We start from the raw sequence: 17,649 nt of genomic DNA, 5'->3' as shown, positions 1-17,649 counted from the left end.
CTGTGGTGTAGTTTGCAATCGCGGCTCGGATCCCGCGTTGCTATGGCTCTGGCGTAGGCCGGCGGCTACAGCTCCGATTCAACCCCCAGCCTAGGAACCTCCATATGCCACGAGAGCGACCCAAGAAAAGGCAAAAAGACAAAAAAAAAAAAAAAAAAAAAGCAAGCAAGAAAGAAAGATATCTTACTGTAAGAGGTGTGCAAGAAACCACTAGGAAATTGGAGATTAAGACAGGATCAGGCCCTAAAAGTCTTCTATGCCAGGCAAGGGAACTCGGCCTTTATCCTGAAGGCAAACAGGAACCATTGAAAGGTTTTGAGCAGAGGCATGATTGGTCAGATTCACCAGGCATACAGTATGAGATAGGGCTTAAGACCATCAGGGGCAACCTAGCAACCCAGCCTGACTCTCTATGTTCCTTGGGACATCTGTCCTATCCCTTGCGACTCCCTAACCAGCAAGCACCAAGGACACACCTTGGCCACAGAACCTAACCTGGTATCACCAAGAAGGTAGCCCTGTTAAGGCTAGGAGAATTTAATCTGGGTGAGACAAGCATGCAGACTGACAGGGAAAATTACCCAGCCCTCTGAGGGTTACCCAGCCCAAGCCCTGAGATCCAGTTAGAACCTCCTTTAACTTGAGGAAGTGGCTGGGAGTGATAGTAAAGTTACTTGTCCAAAGTCGCTAGATGATGGCACAGTTGATAGCAGGGTTAGAATGCCGTTTTGGTTTGTCTCATTCCAATTTCTGCTTTCTTCATGAAGCCACCTTCCTTAGAGGAGAGGGGAAAAAAGGGCGAGGTGGGGGGTAGGGGAGAGGAGATAGCGGAGAAGAGGAAGAGAGAAAGAAGCAAGGAAAAATAGGAGCAGAAAGAGAAATTAGTCTTTCAAAGTGGCAGAGGAGGAAGGAGAGAGACAAACAGCAGGAGCAAAGCGGTGGCGGAGGAAAAAAAAGGAAAGAAAGGCGAGATGTGGGAGAATTGGAGCAGAGACAAAAGGGCAGGGAGACAGACAGCGACAAGTGGAGAAAATTGCCGAAACTTGAGCGGCAACGAATTCTGAGCGCAGAAACCCGTTGGCCTCTCCCAATCCGTGCGCACTTCCACCTGACCCTATCCCCCAGCACCGTTCCACTTCGCTCGGGGTGGTGGTCTGGCCCCCACATCACGGGCCCCGGCTCGGTGGAGACACCCGGTCCACTCTACGCTCCGGCTTGGTTGTGCCAAAGCGTTCTCGCTGGAGCATGGTTTCAGCCACGTGGGGAGGGGCGGGGCCCAGTTGCGGAGAAGCGCCTCCGATTGGATAGGGGGCGGAGTTCTTGGCTGTGCGCCTGCCGGAGCCCGCCCCCGAAGGCGGGGCCAGAAAATTCACAGCTGGAAAGGGTGGAGCCCGGGCAGCGCAGCTGGAAGGGGGCGGGGCCCGACACGCGAGGCTCGCCGCGGCGGGCTGGGGGCGCCCTGGGCTGCCATAAAGTGAATGGGCGCCGGCGGGGGGTGGCAGTGCACGGCGAGGCTCACTCTCTCCCAGCGAGTCCGGGAGCGCCGGAGCGGAGCGGCGGCCTGGGCGCAGGGGGGCGGCCCCCACCCCGGCCGGGTGCCCGGCCTCTGGCCCCTGCTTGCCCTCCAGACTGCGGCCGCCGCCGCCGCTGCCGGGAGTCTGCCTGCTGCGGGACTCACTGTGAGTGCTTGACCATGCGGGAGACAGGGACTCACGGGGCCGAGGGGCCATGGCTGGACTTTGGGATCCCTAAAACGGGACCTAGGGAGGCTGAACTGGAGCACGGTGCCTGGGGAACGGGTCGAGACTGGGAGGGCGGAGTGCAGACCCGGGGCCAGGACTTAGAAAAAGGGAAACTTAGCGTCAGGACTCGGAGGACAGATAAGAGGAAGACTCAAGGGATCGAAGAGAAGTCGGAGACGTGAGGTCAGGACAGGGGCTCTGCGAAGCGGACAGTTGAGTCGGGAAACCATTACCAGAAAGCACCCTGGAATCCGGAGGCGCGGGGCCAGCAGCTAGGGAGTGAAAGGGGTTGCCGAGGCCCTGGCCAGCCGGGGGAGCTGGCGGCGGTCGCCCAGCAAGGGGGCAGATGGCGGTGCCCGACACCCCTCCCCACACACACACACACACACACACGCTGGGTCTCAGTCTCCAGGGACTGGAAGCAACGATGCGTTGGTCGCACACGCTTCTTTTCCCAGCTGCTTCGCAATTGGGATAGGAGCCGTTTTCCGAGAGCCGGGCCGCGACCGGGTCAGATGGCCGCTGTGCGGGCTTCAGAGCCGAGTCTGGGTAGTCCGAGTGACTAGGAGGAGGGTCTGGCGTGTCCGCTTGGGTTGTCAGGGCCCTGATGGGTCCCGACCTCGGGCAGCCACGGAATCGGACGGAATGTCCGCAGCGCGCGGGGCTCGGAGCGGACAGAATGTCCGGGGCAGAGAGGTTGGTCTCTCCGGAGCAGGCGCTGTGTTGGGCAGCGGTGGACAGAATGTCCCTGGCCGAGTGGCATGTCCATTTACCCGGCAGCGCCTACCCAGCTGCTGCGTGTACGGTGGGGTTCGCTGTGGTGGGTTGCCTAAAATCCCAGCTCACACTTTGCAAACTTGTCTCTGTTCCTAGGGCTGCCGGGTGAAGCCTGGCCTTGGGTTGAAGTGGAGGCAGGAGACATTCCCTCTCCAACTCAGGCTAGATCTAAGCATCACCCTGGACTCCCAGAATCCAAATTTGTGGGGAGAGAGCCAGTGGTGGGATTGCTAATGGGAACCAAGACCAGGAAAGGAAGGAACGAACCACAAAGGGCAATGGGAGGGCAAGGAGGAGTCCAGCACAAGCCCCTGACAGCTTCAGTTCCCTCACAAACTCAGTCAATCTCTAATTCCAGTACAGCTGAACAGACACCCCCATACTCTTTGCCTGGTGTCAGCAAGCTAAACTCTTCCTCACACTGAGCAAGAGCCCAGGCCCAAAGAACGAACCGCAGCCCTTTAGCAAAGCAAACCCTGTGGTCTTGTGTCCCTTTTCGCTCCCTCAGTCCCATCAACCACTCTAGTGGCTGAGAGGAGGTGGGAAGGAGACACATGGAATCCAGACACTGGGATCCAACATGGGACCTATATTGCCCTCCAGCTCTGGTTGGGAAGGGTGTCTCGGCCCTACCTAACTACTGCATTTGTTTTTCATGCAGCTAGGGGAGGGACCTGATTCCTTTGGACCCCATGCAGTGACTGCCCACCCCAACTCCAACTCTTTAATCAGAGCCCAGTTAAGCTCAAGGGAAGGGAGTAGACAGAACTCTCCTGGTCTATGTAACTAAGCAAAACAGCCCATTTGGGCACTGAGTTTCGTGGGGACAAGTGCGAGATAATATGTTAGCAACGAGTAATCTAAACAAGCGGGTCCAAACTTTCTCACCCTCCACCCGTGAGTGACATACAGTACATCTTCCCCACACTCCCACCTCCATTCCTTAATTTTAAAGTTTGCTGATCACCAGCTAGGACAATGTTTTTCAATCTCCTTTGTCCCTTGCCCCTTTCCGGTAAATAGAGGGTCACATCCTGGTTATCCCCATCACATTCCAGTACCCTGTCCAAGGGGCTTGTGATCCTATTTGAAAAATCATTGAAATTATGGGTGAAATGAAAGGCTCTGAGTCAGGAAAAGACTAGAGGAAGCATTATAGGCATTACACCCATGAAGACCTTAGCCTTAAGTTATGCTTTTGCCAAAAAGCAATGGCATTGTAATAAAGATGACTGGAAATAAAAGGCAGAACCTTCTCCTGTCCTTACATAAAACCATGTAGCTGAGTGTGTGCCTGGTCACTGGCTCTTAGGGAGAATGCCATGGACCTAGCAAAGGGTCAGAGAATGGCAGCAGAATGGGGAGTCAGGGGCTGCTGGTGAGAACAAACTTGAAGAGTTAGGTCTTTGGAAGGTGAGATAGGCTGGAAATCCACCAAATAAGGAAAGGCAGAGATAAGCAGGAGATCTGCTCCCCAAATCCTGAAATTGGAGACGAGGGGGCCTTTGAGAACTGGAATAAGGCAAACACAGGATGAATAGGAAAATGTTCCTTGGCACACAGTGGGCAGCAAACTTCCAGAGCTCATTTCCAGGGAGGTGGTAGAGGCAGGAAGTAGAAATCGAATCCTTCAGGGCTTGTGAGGACCAATGCATGTCAGAGCCACAAATGGCTGCTGGGGCGGAGGGGGCGAGGAGTGGAAAGAGCTCAGCCCCTGGTCTTAGGAGAACTGCGTTAGGATCTCTTCAATCTGTGTAACTGTGAACAAACTTATCTTAGAGATGAAATGGGGATAGTCATTCCTGCCATTCAAGGTGGTTGTTAAGAGTTAAATGAAATCGTGTACATGAAAGCCCTTCGCACAGAAATAAGAAACACTATTGCTATTATTACGCCCAAACTGTAGGTCCCCTCTAGCCACAGAATCTTTTTTTGGAAGGGTGGGGTCTCAAGCCCTAGACCAGCCTGCTAGCATCCGCCAGGCAACCCCAGGAAGATTCTCAGTGACAGATGGGACACCCTATCCTAGGCTTCAGATGCCAGCCACTATCCCTGCCCCCACTGAAAAGAGTTCTAGGGAGCTCCCCAAATGCTTAGCTCCTCTACTAGGATGAATATCCTGCTTGCATCCTGCTTAAGGCTGTGAATATGGGCCCAGAACCCAGGTCCAGGGAGGGAGGACAGGGGAGGCAAGCTGGAGCTGAGTTGGGGTGGGCACAAGAGAAGGGCACCCATATCTTTCTTTTCCATCGACTCTACACGATGCTTCCTAGAGTGTCGGGGAGGGACATGGAAGCTAACCTGAAGGATCCACTAGTTCTTGAGATTGGGGTTTATCTAGAGTGTCTAGTCCCTGGGGACCTGTGATAAGATTGTTAGGAAAAGAAAAGAAAAGGCAGTGGGGGAGAAAGGGCTGCTTTTGGAATCATCTCCACTCTTTTTTCTCCCCAGGGCCTTTTTCACTTTTCACCTCTCAGTGAATAGTTTCCCCTTTCCTATCTCTCCCCTGCCCCATTCTGCTCACCATTGCCAAACAAAGATCCCAAAGGTGCTGCTTTTATGCCACTCCCTCACCTGCAAGCCTCCAGTGACTCCCACTACTTGGAGCAATGCTTCAAGGGAGGCAGGTGGGAGAGGGTAGTATAGGAGTGGAAGTGGCACGACACTGCAGTCTAAAGGGGGCCCATCTTCCTGGTGTGGGGATGTCACTTGAGGATGTCTCTCAGAAACTTGGAGAGAAAACATTATTTTTATATTAAAACAAGCATAACTTAAGTGTGGGCCAGAATGCAAAATTGGCTTCCATTTTTAACAGCTGAAGATCTCAAAGAAATTTTACACTGGTGGCAGCTGTTTCAGGTTGCGCCCCAAGTTTCCTGTCCTATATCTTCTCGTACTAGTTTTACGGGGGTTTTGATGGAAAAGCGGGAGATGCTCTAGCCTCCACTGTATCAAACATGTACCCCCATCCTTTGCCCCTAATGGAAGATCCCCTCAGCCTGTCCATTTTTCTCAGATGATCTCCCATTGCCCGCACTAAGACCTTGGCCAAGCTAGGCTCCCTGCTGCTGTCTGAACCTGCCGGTTCATTCCCAATACTGCCCTATTATTTTAAAGCCTCTGCCCCCTTCGTTGCCTCCCTATTTCCCAGATCAGCCAGGTGCTACAGTCTCTGAACTCAAAAACTTGATACCACCTTACATGGGCTTCTGTCTCTCTGATTTTCCACAATCTGAGAATCAGACCCATGCAGACCACCACTCCGTCCTGTGCTGTGTTTGCATTTGCACACGGTAGGCTCCTAGAAGTTAGGGTCTGTGCCTTACCGTCCTTGGCGATCTGTCTTAGCACCTACCACTTGTTGAAGGAAAGAAGGAAGGAGGAGAGGGAAGGGTGTGGAGGCCCATTTCTCGGATCCCTGATTTACCCCTGGATATATTAAGTGCATCAAATCGTTGCTGCCTCCACCTGAGTCTTGGGGTGGGGGGATCCTCTTGGGGCGGTGAGCCTTGTCCACAGCTGTCTTCGCTTGCTCTCGTTTGCTCACGGCTACTCAGCAGACCAGATGGTGTAGGTGCTCTGCATCCCTAATGCACGCAATGCTGTGTGCACTTCAGGGCCTCATTTTCGTTTCAGGTTTATGGGATAGCTCCGTTCTGGTTTACATCTGTTTGCCAACTTGCCGCTGGCTAAGCTGAGCCACCGCCTCATAACTTCAGCCCCTTTTACCTTCCTTTTCATTCAGCCCCTGCAAGAAAAAGGTTTTCTCCCATTTCAGTTCCGGGGTATGCTTCCTGCCTTCGGCATTATGATTGCAACTCTTTGGGGGCTCTCTGGCTGTGCCCTGGTCTCCCCTTCAGCTTTGGGACCAAAGTGGGTGCACATGATATTTGCCTTCTTGCCATGAGCTGCATCCCTTGGAAATCATGGCCTCCCCGCCATGGCCTCGCTGGTCTGTGACAGTCTCTGCTTCCCACCTTTATAGATCTTGGATACTTTGTTCTTGCTACCGTCCATGACAGCTTCCTATAATTCTTTGCTGTACTTCAGAGTCAGAGGTCACTGGTAGGCCCTCTATTCTCCCTAGGGCTGGGATTGCCACCCTGACGCCAGCAGAGCCTGGGCCACACATCCCCTGCTGGCCGCGTCAGAAAGGCGGCAGTGGGGCCGGTGGCCCCCTAAGAGCTGGACTCAGCCCCAGTCTCTGTTATCTCTTGACTCTCTTAGACCCTACCTGGTATTTTCTACCAGCATCAACCTAACCTGTGCTTCCAGACCTACTGCCTGTCCCTGTCCACTGAGGGAGGCGAAGTCACTGTGTGGACGTGTTCCTGGCTGGAGTCCCAACTCCCTGGCTTCCCGACCTCCAGCAGTTTGGGGGAGCTTAATCCTCAGCCAGCCTGTCTCCAGCTCAGACAACAGCTTGGCGCCCCCAGCCTCTGCCTGACCAGCCCACCGGACACGAGTCTGCTAGAGGCCTCTGCTCTCTCTCTCTCTCTCTCTCTCTCTCTCTCTCTCTCTCTCTCTCTCTCTCTCTCTCTCTCTCTCTCTCTCTCTCTCTCTCTCTCGCCTGCCTGGCATTAGCGTCCCTGCCTTTTCAGCTTCAGAGGTTCAGAGGCAGGGCCTTTCTCAGCCACATCCCCTCTCTCTGCTATTACTGGCCCAGTTGAGAGCCTGAAGTCTTCATTCATTCATCTACCAGTCCCCAGTCCCCAGAGTGGCTCCCAGCTTTGGCTACTCTGCCCATTTAGCTCTCGCCTTACTGACTGCTCCTGCCTTTAAGTTTAGGAGAGAGCGCTGAGAACACACCCTTGCATCCCTCTCTAAAGGGCAGCAGACTCACCTTTCTTCACCAGAGCACTCTTTCCTCAGAGACACAGGATCTAGGGAAGGGGAAGCACTCAAGCAAGGGCAGAGACAAGAAGGAGATCTCAGCATTCCCTTGTGGTGCGGTGGGTTACGTGTCAACACTGCAGCAGCTTGGGTCGCTGCTGTGATGTGGGTTTGATCCTCCGCCCAGGAATTCCACATGCCACAGGCATGGCCAAAAAAAAGGAAGAAGAAGAATGAGATCTTATTTACCACTGTATCCTGAGTGCCCTACTCAATGCCCAGCTCATAGAAGGTGCCAAATAAACATTTCAATGAATGAGGGGGGAAAAAAAAAAACAAAAACCTTGAATAGCGGTTTATCCCTACCTGCTATGTTTTGTTTGAACCTTAGGGAAGGTAGGTAGGGAAGAGATTATAATCTCGCTTTTAGAGATGAAAAACTATGCCCCGAGAAGTAATTTACCAAAGACACAGAGCTGGTAAATTGGGGATCCAGGACATGGACCCAGATCTTTTGACTCCCAACCTAGCTTCTTTGGGGTATAGGGTGTACGGATTACTTTCCCAGCAGGAGCCTGATCAGTTTCTCCACCCCCCCCCCTCACCCCTGCATTCCCATACCTTCTCCCCACTCAGCCAGACAGGCTCTCCCCAGCAGCCTCTGAGTGTCGACCACTCCCCTGGCTCCTTTGGCTTCCTCCTCCCCCACAGCGTCCTTAGTTCCTGGGACTGAGAGCTGAGGTTCAAAGGGGCCAGAAAGGGGAGGGGGGAGGATAATGGCTAGCTCCAAAACAGCCAAGGCAGCTGTCCCTGTCACAGAGAGAGGAGACTGTGTGACGGTGTGTGTCTGTCTGCCTGAATGTGGGAGCGCATGTGTGGGAGAGTGTGTGTTTGTGTGCCTCTAGCTCCAAGTCCAAGTGCTTATTTTGTCTGAGTAGGGGCCCATGTGTATCTGCATGTGTGTCTGTCTGTCTCTGGGAACACACAGCCTGAACTCTGCTTTCTCGGCCTCGTCTTTTACTCTGGCCCTTATCTCTCCTCACCTTGCCTCCCTCTGCTGAAATTAAGGGTGAAATCAAGACACAGGTATGGAATGCTGGGGGAAAGGGAGTTTGGAAAAATGGCAAGTCTGGAGCCAAAGTCGACCAGAAGGATGAATGGCAATGGTGGGATTCAGCTTTCCCTACAGGCAAACCCAACTGTCCCTCTTTTCCCAGCTCTGTGTTGCTCCTGTGGGCCTCTGGAGAGGTCAGAGGTGTGGTTTGCAATTTTGAGGGTGTCTTGGGTATGAAGGGGAGACTTCAGAGCACCCCTTTTCCAAGCTAGCTCTTCTAAGCTTCCCCAGCTATTCGGGAAGAGCTACCAGTCAAGGCTGCTCCAGGTCCTTCCCAAGAGCCTCTCCCTTCTATCGGAGCATCCTGGGGCCAGCCCTATGCCTCTGGCTCCTGTCCTCAGACCTGGAAGGGGAGGGAAGCTGAGCACCCCCACCCTTGGCTTGGCTTCTCCCTTTCCTTCCTCGGGTTCCCTTCAGCCCTGCCTCTCCAGCCCTAGGGAAAGGTCCAAGGTCTAGTCCTCTCTGCTTGTGGAAAGAACAGAGACTGTTTCTCAACCTCCTGCCTTGACCTCTGTCCCACCCCCAATCTCGCCTGAGAGGTGGAGGGAGGGGGCAGCTGTCATCCCTGAGCTGGTTGAAGGGGGCATTACCATGTGCAAATACAGGCTGCTGCCCATCTGCGCCTCCCTGGGAAATGCTCCTAATCAATTCAGAGCGACCAAGTGACACACATCTCAATCTAGGCTAATCCACCACATTAATGCCACCTTGCACAGCCTGCATTAAGACCCTGTTAACGGGGAGGCAGATGGACCCCTCCTACCCAGCTCTTCGCCCCTGCTCCTCTGTCCCTAGCCTCCTTTGGTGCTCCTCTGCCCAAGCAGCATCCAGAGTCCTGAGCCCCACGAGTGCCCATTTCCCTTCTTCCCACCAGAGGGGGCCTGGGAGAGCCAGCAGGAAAGGGGACCCTGAAGGCTCCTGGGCAACGTCAGGTGAGGTTTGATCTAGGGAGTAAAGGTAGGAAGGGGGCTTTAAGAAGCCTGTATCCACAGCCTGCTGGAGACAGTGCATGAGAGTGGTGACTGGTGGCATGCAGTGTCTGGGTTGGGGGCAGAGGTAGACAGTGATTTTCAAACTTGGTTTTGACCCTGACACCCTTTCTTCAAATGAAATCTCTCCAGAAAACATAAACAAAACAGACAAAAGCAGGGCTGCCCTAGTTGAAGCAAACCCAGGTGAGATCAGGCTAGAGTTCTATCCCTGAGGCTAGTCCCTCAGGGGGGTTGTGAGGAGGGCCCCCAAAGAACAAAATGTGAAAAAGCAAATGTCTTCATACTTTAGGAATCTCCCAGACCTGGTTCAGATCCCAGCTCTACTATTTACAAGCTTGGTGACCTTAATCATTACTTCAAGTCTCAGTTTCCTCACCTGAAAAAGGATGATCATACCGAATATTGATGCATTCTTTTGAAGGGGGGAGTATCCATAGACGATACCAGTGATTCTCCTTATGGGAGAAATGTCAGGCCTGATTCAAAATCTGTCCCACAGGAGTGACTAACACAGGTGTCTCAGGTATGACTGGTTTGACAGGTATGTTTGAGTTTATGGGAATATTGGACACTCCTGTGAGAGGGAATTTAAGTGTTTGGGGATGTGGCATATGGCATGTGGTGTGCAATAGTGTGGTTTTCATTGATTCAATAAATATCTATTGAACATAACTGTCCACCAGGCAGAGTTCTAGGTGTCTAGCAGTGACCAAATCAAAGTCTAGTATGTATATATGTGTATAAAACCTCTAAGTATGCATCCTTCCCCGCTTAGACTGCTGTTTACCCATTCTATCCCAGGGCACCCCACACAGGTGTAGCTTTATGTTGGCAGCTGAGACAGGGAACGGAGAACCGGTGGGGAAACACTGCTGGGAACCAGATAACCTGGAGATTTTATTCTCATTAACCTGATCTGTGTCCTTTTTGCCCTCCAGAGTACTTCCCCCATGGAGTTCAGCCTGCTCAGCGAGGCAGAGGCCCGGAGCCCAGCCCTCTCGCTGTCAGATGCGGGCACCCCTCACCCGGCACTCCCAGAACACGGCTGCAAGGGCCAAGAGCACAGCGGTGAGCGCGCCCCCTTCTGGGGGTGGGGGGAAATAACAGCTCCATCCCTAAACCGGGTAGGACCCAGGGATGGAAGTCCGAAAGCAAGTGAAGGGCCCCGCGGCCCAGGTCCTGGAGCCCGGGAATCCGCTCAGGAGAGGACGCGCTGTGACCTGCCCCCATCTCTGCCCCCAGACTCAGAGAAGGCCTCGGCTTCGTTGCCCGGAGGCTCCCCCGAAGACGGCTCGCTGAAGAAGAAGCAGCGGCGGCAGCGCACGCACTTCACCAGCCAGCAGCTGCAAGAGCTGGAGGCGACCTTCCAGAGGAACCGCTATCCCGACATGAGTACGCGCGAGGAGATCGCCGTGTGGACCAACCTCACTGAGGCCCGAGTGCGGGTACGCCCCCCTTCCCGCCCCAGAGCCGCCACCCACACCCTACCCCGGGCCTCCCTCGCACCAGCTGCTCAGCCAGTAGCTTCGGAAAGAGCAGCCTGTAGTTCTGCCCCGCCTGCCTCATCCTCGGACCCAACACCTGATTCTGGCCCCGGCTTCCACCAACCCCCCCATCTCGGCTCCTACTCCACCCTGTCACCCCAGGCGGCGGATTCCTTCTCCTCTGGCACTATCTCTGGTTCTCCTCTTCAGCCCTCCTCGATCCCGTCCTACTCCCACCAACCCCACCCCTACCCCTATGAGCCTGTGGTCCCCGACTCAGTCCTGCCGCCCGCTGCTGCTCTCTCAGTCCGCTGACTCTGGGCACCACGCCCTCACGCGGTCGGGCTGCTCCACCATCCGATTCCCGTCGCCGGCCATCTCGTTTTCTTTCCACTCCGCCTGCCCCCGGCCCCCACTCGGACCCGCCTCTGGGCGACCCACCCACCGTTCGCGAGGCAGCGGCTGGGCCCTGACAACTTTTCTCGCACGCCCGCAGGTGTGGTTCAAGAACCGGCGCGCCAAGTGGCGAAAGCGCGAGCGCAGCCAGCAGGCGGAGCTGTGCAAGGGCGGCTTCGCGGCGCCACTCGGGGGGCTGGTGCCGCCCTACGAGGAAGTGTACCCCGGCTACTCTTACGGCAACTGGCCACCCAAAGCGCTCGGCCCGCCACTCGCCGCCAAGACCTTCCCGTTCGCCTTCAACTCGGTCAACGTGGGTCCTCTGGCTTCGCAGCCTGTCTTTTCGCCACCCAGCTCCATCGCCGCCTCCATGGTGCCCTCGGCCGCGGCCGCCCCGGGCACCGTGCCAGGGCCTGGAGCCCTGCAGGGCCTGGGCGGGGGACCCCCCGGGCTGCCTCCCGCCGCAGTGTCCTCCGGGGCTGTGTCTTGCCCTTACGCCGCGGCCGCAGCTGCGGCCGCCTCCTCCCCCTACGTATATCGGGACCCGTGTAACTCGAGTCTGGCCAGCCTGAGGCTCAAGGCCAAACAGCACGCCTCTTTCAGCTACCCCGCAGTGCCCGGGCCGCCCCCGGCCGCCAACCTCAGTCCGTGCCAGTACGCTGTGGAAAGGCCCGTATGAGCGCCCGGCCCGTCGATCATCCCCAAGGGCGGAGGCAGCAATTCACAGCCTCCCGGGACTGGGGTCGTCTTGACTGGCTTGCTCCCGCCCCGGGGTCTGCGAGGGGTGCTGGGGCAGCCGGGGTTGGGAGGCGGCCGGCCCAGGAAAGCCTTCCCCCTCCCAGGCCTGAGGGATGGACTGGGCCCTACACACAGTCCGCGCCCCTGGGACTAAAGCCAGGAACAGGGACCAGTTCCCCGAGGGCCAACTCGCCCTTGGCCCACCCCGCCTTCTCCAGACTCCCCCTCCCCGGTTTTCAAAGAGAAATGAAATAAACGTGCGCGGACCGTTAAAGGCCTGATGATTCACAGTTGCGGTTGAGCCTTCTCCCCTCATCCTTCCCCATGTTTAAAGGAGAGCTGGGTGTACAGGAAAGAGATGAAGGTCCAGGCTTCTAGGACTTCAGTCCCCCTCAGACCCCCAACACCAGGACCGGGAAGCCCAGGGATTCCTGGAGCAGAGCGAGAACGCGGCCAGGCGTGTTTCTCTGTGCGGCTTGGGGACTAACTGCTGGGTTGGCGTTGGCCAAAGCTGGTGCTGAGGCGCCACCTCGTGGTCTCCTGGAGGATAACTGGAAGGTCCCGTCTCGAATGCCTGCAGGTGTCAACTCTGCGATTTAGGAAGCCTATGACTTTAGATAAGTTTTACTCCGACTTTCTGCACCTGTTTCTCACTGTTCCTACGAGGGGTTTGGGCCTCTAACAGCAATAAAATTCTGGTCTGTAACAGACATTTATTAAGTGCCTACCAGGCCTAGGATTCTTATTGAGTGTCTGTGTTGTGTGCCTCTCATCCCTCCACACACCCTCCTAAGCTTCTCACCCACTGATCATCCCTCTCCCATTACAGCAGTCCCCTTCTTCCCACAAACCCCCAAACGCCTCAAATCTTGTTGAAATCTTTAATTTAAAAAATAGAGCAGGAAGTTCCTGGTGGAGCTCAGCGGTAACGAGCCTGACTAGTATCCATGAGGTTTCTGGTTCAATCCCTGGCCTTTCTCAGTGGGTTAAGTTTCTCACATTGCCGTGAGCTATGGTATAGGTCCCAGACATGGCTCAGATCTGGTGTTGATGTGGCGTAGGCTAGCAGCTGGAACTTCCACATGCTGCACGTGTGGCCCTAAAAAGAAAAAAAATCAAGGAGAAGAAAGACTTATGTAACTATAACTCAGCTCCGGGGAGCCTCCTTAGTTTTAACCCCTCCCAGCGCCCACTTGGCCTTCACGTTAAAAGCAGAAACATCAAAGTACTAGATGACACCCCCATCCCAGGGGTGACAATTTCTGCAACCTTAGGGCACACATCCTTTGGGGAAATCATGAAAGAAAAGCATCCTAATCATTCTCCCAAACCTAAGCTCTGCCCCTCAGTGCCTTGGGGAGGAGAGAGCTTGGGGCTTCTTATTCTCCAGCCTTTCACTGGCTCTTGGTCTTGGCTTTGGCCTTGGGAATAATGTAGTTTTGGTGGAAGAACTGGGCAAAGAGGAGGAAATAGGTCATATACAACATGAAGGACCAGAAGAGTTGTTCCGTTGTGGTGTGGCATCCCTGTTCCTGCTTCCAGATGTAAGTCAGGATACTGACAGTTGCTCCCAAAAACATCTGCAGGATCTGCAGGCTGGTGATGAACATGGGAAACCACTTGGGGGGCTTCACTTTGGCAGCTCTCAGAGTATAGTAGGTGTACATGATGGCATGTACACCGTAGTTCATAGTCATGAACCAGCCGCCCGCAGCCACCTTGTCCTTGTATCCAAAGCTTGAATACAGTAGCACTGTGCTGTGGTGGTACCAGTGCACAAAGATGAGTGGCCGCTTTCGCAGGATGATGAAGGCCGTGTCTCCTGGGGGATGAGGAGTCACAGCTGACATACCACCCAGGGCTGGGACCACCCTCCACACTAGACATGGGGGCATGTGGGGAATTTTCAGGGCAGGGAGAGGGGTCTTTGTGGCAGAGAATCTGAAGAGGGGCTTGGGTAAGAGGTATTGTCGGGACCCAGGAGCAGGGAAGGGACTCTCCATGTGATGGGGGGTGGTGCTGAGGAGGGATGCAATTGACTGAACACTAGAGAGACAAAGCCTTGTCACTCACCAAGTTCAATGATCTTGCTGAGAACAAAGAGGCAGGACCAGAATTTGATTATGGGATTGTCAGTGGAGTTGGTGAAGCACACAGTTTGCTTTAGGCTCCCCCTAAGGAGCACGGCCACCATAAATCCCCATGTCCTCACTGCCCCGAGGATACTGAAATGGGATAGAGACAAAAGGTATAAGGATGCTCCCCAAGCACCAATCCACACTTCTTCTGCCTTGGCCTGGTCAGGTCACTGACCCAAGATCCACCACCTCCCCACCCTTCCAGAGGGGTGGGTCACAGCTTCTGAGATCCTGGGGCCAACCTGGTAGAGCCAACCAGTAATCTAGAAGAGATGGGAGCTGGGGAAGGGCCAGGGAATGCTGGAGGTTAAAAGTTGAGTTAAGGAATAGGGCTCATAGGATGGGTCTGGGAGGTAGGTGGCAGGATGGGAGAGATCCAGAAGTTTGGGGGAAGAAATATGGAAGGAGGGGCTGGGGAAGTTACTGGAAGGTCTTGGGAGAGGGTGTTAGATGCAGAGAGTATTAGAGACTGGGGAAATTGTTGGAAGTATCAGACTCCAGGTGCACAAGAGGACCCATGAGAGAGAGTAGAGACTGCTGGTTTGCGGGCTGAAGAAGAAAGAAATCAGGGCAATATGAAAAGGATGGATCCTAGGAAGAGGAGACAGAGCTGAGAGAATGGGGTGGGGAGAGAGTTAGGGGAGCAACTTGGGGAGCTGATGCAATTGAGGTTTCTAGAAAGCTTTTAGGGATAGAAGGAGGGTCTACAAGAGTGGGGGGGGGAAGGGTCTTACCTGAAGACCGTAAGGCAGAAGGACCAAAGGATGAGAGGCCCTTGCAGGTTGAAGCCCTTCCGTGACTTCATGTACTTCTGCCCCACAAAGATGAGCAGCAGGTAGACCAGAACTATGGGGAATGAGGTTGCCCTGGCAGTCAGAAGGCAGAGGGGATGGGCTTATGGGTGGGTGCTGGTTAATGGAATGCCTATTCATCTCTCCAGATGAGTGCTCTGGGTTGGAATCCCAGCTCTGCCACTTACTAGCTGTGTGACATTGGAAAAACGACTTAGTTTTCCGAGCATCGGTTTCCTTATTTGTAAGGGGGAAATAACACTCCTTTCCTGGTGGTGTTAATGTATGTAAATAAAGTACCCAACACAGGGCAGGGGCTCTGTCCAAAGTTTCTGTGATCACTGCTCTCTCAGTGAGGTTGGAAGTGGGTGGCCGCTGCTGGCCCATGCCTAGAAGCAACTCAAGGCTCTGATATAAGAAGCATGTAGCCTGCTTGAGTCACAGCAAATTGACTGGAGCACAAAGTCAGCCCACACACCTCGAGGAGCCCTAGGTCAGAGCCCAAGTCAATCTTGGAAGAGCACCCTGACTTTGCCTCCTTCTCCAAAGCAGGAAGGCTGGAGCATTTGAGGAATAACGTGAGTCCTGTGAAGGGCAGGCTGTCCCTGGGCACCAGCACTATGCACGCGGCCTCGCACACAGAGCCACAAAGGATGGAGGAGAGTCCTTCATAAGGGGGCTGGGAGTAGGAGTTCAGATCAACTCCATTCCTCAGAGACCAGTTCTCACTACACTCTTTCCCCTTGGCTTCCCGTCTTCTCCCACACTGCTCACCCCATCCTCCTATCCTGCCTTTCTTTCTTCTAGATCTTACCTCTCTGAGCTGCCACACTCACTATCTGCACCTTGAACAACGGAGACATGAAGTCAATACTGGGGAGTCCAATACCTTTGCTCTTTGGCAAAATCACCACGGACGTTCTGTGTCTCGCACCGCCCCCCTCCAACCTCCCTCCCCCCAAAGAGCAGTCATCAGGGTCGGGCCCCTGACTTGGCCCTTCCCCTTCCTTAGGTCTCACCAGTACTCCTCCAAAAAGGGCCTCATGTCCTGGAACAGCTCGAAGTTGTAGGGCTGGAATATCTGCTCTATTTCGTTTGAGACATTCATGGCTGTGACCATTTCGTTTTGCAGATGCTGAGATCGGGAGCTTGGGGAGCTAGACGAGAGTTAAGGGACGGAGAATGGAGCGAACCTTGGGGCAGGACTGACCAAACCCAGAATCCGAGGAACTCCGCGGCAAGCCGAAGAGAGTCAGACACCGGGACGTGCGCTGCAGTCCAGCTGGCCGGACTGGCGCCGCCGCCGCCGCCACTGCGATACGTAACGTGGAATTGCAAGGCTGCGCGCCTCAGCAGGGCGCAGCCCCCTCCCAGCGCCGGGCAGTTCTCCAATCTCGACCAAACACGCCCCTGTCTCGCCCCCGGGCCGAAGCCCGCTCTCTGATTGGTCATTCTCAAGGGCGCCTCCCCCCGCCCCTCGCACTAGAACAGCCCTTGTTGGCCAAGCCCACTTCCCCCTCTGGAGCCCAACACCTCCACCTCCACCTGCTTGGCTGAGCCCTTGTGGCCTTGCCAATTACCCGGGCAGGTCAGGCTTCTCCTGACGCTGTCATAGCTGACCTTTGCCGCAGTTTGCTTTATTCCTGGCCCACCTGGCAGTGAGGAGAGAACGGAGGTGTCCTCAGCCTCTGGTGTCCCCATCCAGAGATAGAGGTGTCAGTTTCCCATCTCTCCAAGACCCGAGACTTGAGACCCTGGATAAAACCAGGATAAGGATGGGTCAGGCTGGGGAAGGGGCAGCAAAGGACGCCTCATCTGCCTCCTTCGAGTTCCCATCTGCCTGCTTCAAGTCTGTGGTTGTGGGCGGGAGGGAGATGAATTGGAATGAGTTTTATTGTCGAGGTAGTTGATGTTGATGTTTGGAGAGATAGTTGTTGAGGCTGTTGTGGTTTCTTTACAGTTTCCTGAATTCCTGAACGGTTCCAGCCTGACACTCAGTACTAACCCTGGGGAGGAAATGAGGTCACCCTCTGGGCATTTAGGATGATTGTCTTCAGGTTCCCTGGAGATCTCCTGGGGTTTATAGAAGAGGTGGTGCAATGCATCTCCCAGTGGCCTGCAGTTCTCTCCTAGTCTGTGCTTAGCTAAGCAAATTTACTTTTTTCATGCCTGTGTACCCCAGTCCCCCCAAAATAAATTATTTTACAACTTTTAAGTCCTTCCTTGCCTGTCCCTTATTTCTCTCCTAGGCTTTATGAAAATGAGGGAGAAAGAGAAGGTTTGAAGGCAGTCTGAGAGAAGATGGAGATTTGCAAAACAAATCTAAGGAAAATAAATATAAAATATTTAGATTCAAGATGTGGGAGTTCCTGTTGTGGCTAAACAGGTTAAGAACCAGACATAATATCCAAGAGGATGTGGGTTCAATCCCTGGCCTCGCTCAGTGGGTTAAGGATCCAACATTGCTGCAAGCTGTGGCATAGGCAGCAGATGCTGCTTGGATCCTGCATTGCTGTGGCTGTGGTGTAGACTGGTAGCTACAGCTCTGATTTGACCCCTGGCCTGGAAACTTCCATATGCCTCAGGTTTGGCCCTGAAAAGATTAAAAAAAAGAGAGAGAGAGAGGAAGAAAGGAAGGAAGGAA

General features: G+C 54.4%; 3 protein-coding genes across 5 annotated transcripts in view; 2 read left to right on the top strand and 1 right to left on the bottom strand.

The window, feature by feature from the left end:
* Positions 1–17,649, top strand: part of PCGF6 (polycomb group ring finger 6) — a 1,082,924-nt gene that overhangs the window by 1,044,323 nt on the left and 20,952 nt on the right. The gene's annotated exons all lie outside the window — the stretch shown is intronic.
* Positions 1,498–12,801, top strand: PITX3 (paired like homeodomain 3). Of its 2 annotated transcripts, none has more exons than XM_084995333.1 (4): positions 1,498–1,679; positions 10,397–10,526; positions 10,701–10,903; positions 11,439–12,801. In XM_084995333.1, the coding sequence occupies exons 2-4, from the start codon at positions 10,409–10,411 to the stop codon at positions 12,015–12,017; spliced, it is 900 nt and encodes a 299-aa protein (XP_084851459.1). In that variant the 5' UTR covers positions 1,498–1,679; positions 10,397–10,408; the 3' UTR covers positions 12,018–12,801. The 2 variants fall into 2 exon arrangements, with proteins under 2 accessions (XP_084851459.1, XP_084851460.1); XM_084995334.1 differs by lacking the exon at positions 1,498–1,679 and adding an exon at positions 9,356–9,398 and having other exon boundaries at positions 11,439–12,350.
* The window catches only part of ELOVL3 (ELOVL fatty acid elongase 3), a 38,977-nt gene continuing 34,271 nt past the window's right edge, over positions 12,944–17,649 (bottom strand). Inside the window, exons 2-6 of one of the 2 annotated variants that reach the window (XM_084992885.1) lie at positions 16,658–16,759; positions 16,025–16,162; positions 14,949–15,080; positions 14,150–14,301; positions 12,944–13,898 (exon numbers count right to left, since the gene is read on the bottom strand). In XM_084992885.1, coding sequence (XP_084849011.1) covers positions 13,471–13,898; positions 14,150–14,301; positions 14,949–15,080; positions 16,025–16,125 — 813 coding nt within the window. In that variant the 5' untranslated portion in view covers positions 16,126–16,162; positions 16,658–16,759 and the 3' untranslated portion in view covers positions 12,944–13,470. 2 annotated transcript variants of the gene reach the window in all.

The sequence above is a fragment of the Sus scrofa genome, chromosome 14 (genome assembly GCF_054392235.1).
Source record: "Sus scrofa isolate SSC_HxYL_T2T_F1_AM1 chromosome 14, Sscrofa_HxYL_maternal_Yorkshire_Landrace_v2.0, whole genome shotgun sequence".
Lineage (NCBI taxonomy): Eukaryota > Metazoa > Chordata > Mammalia > Artiodactyla > Suidae > Sus > Sus scrofa.
The sequence above is the reverse complement of the archived record's forward strand: the minus strand, read 5'-3'. Positions and strand labels throughout refer to the sequence as shown.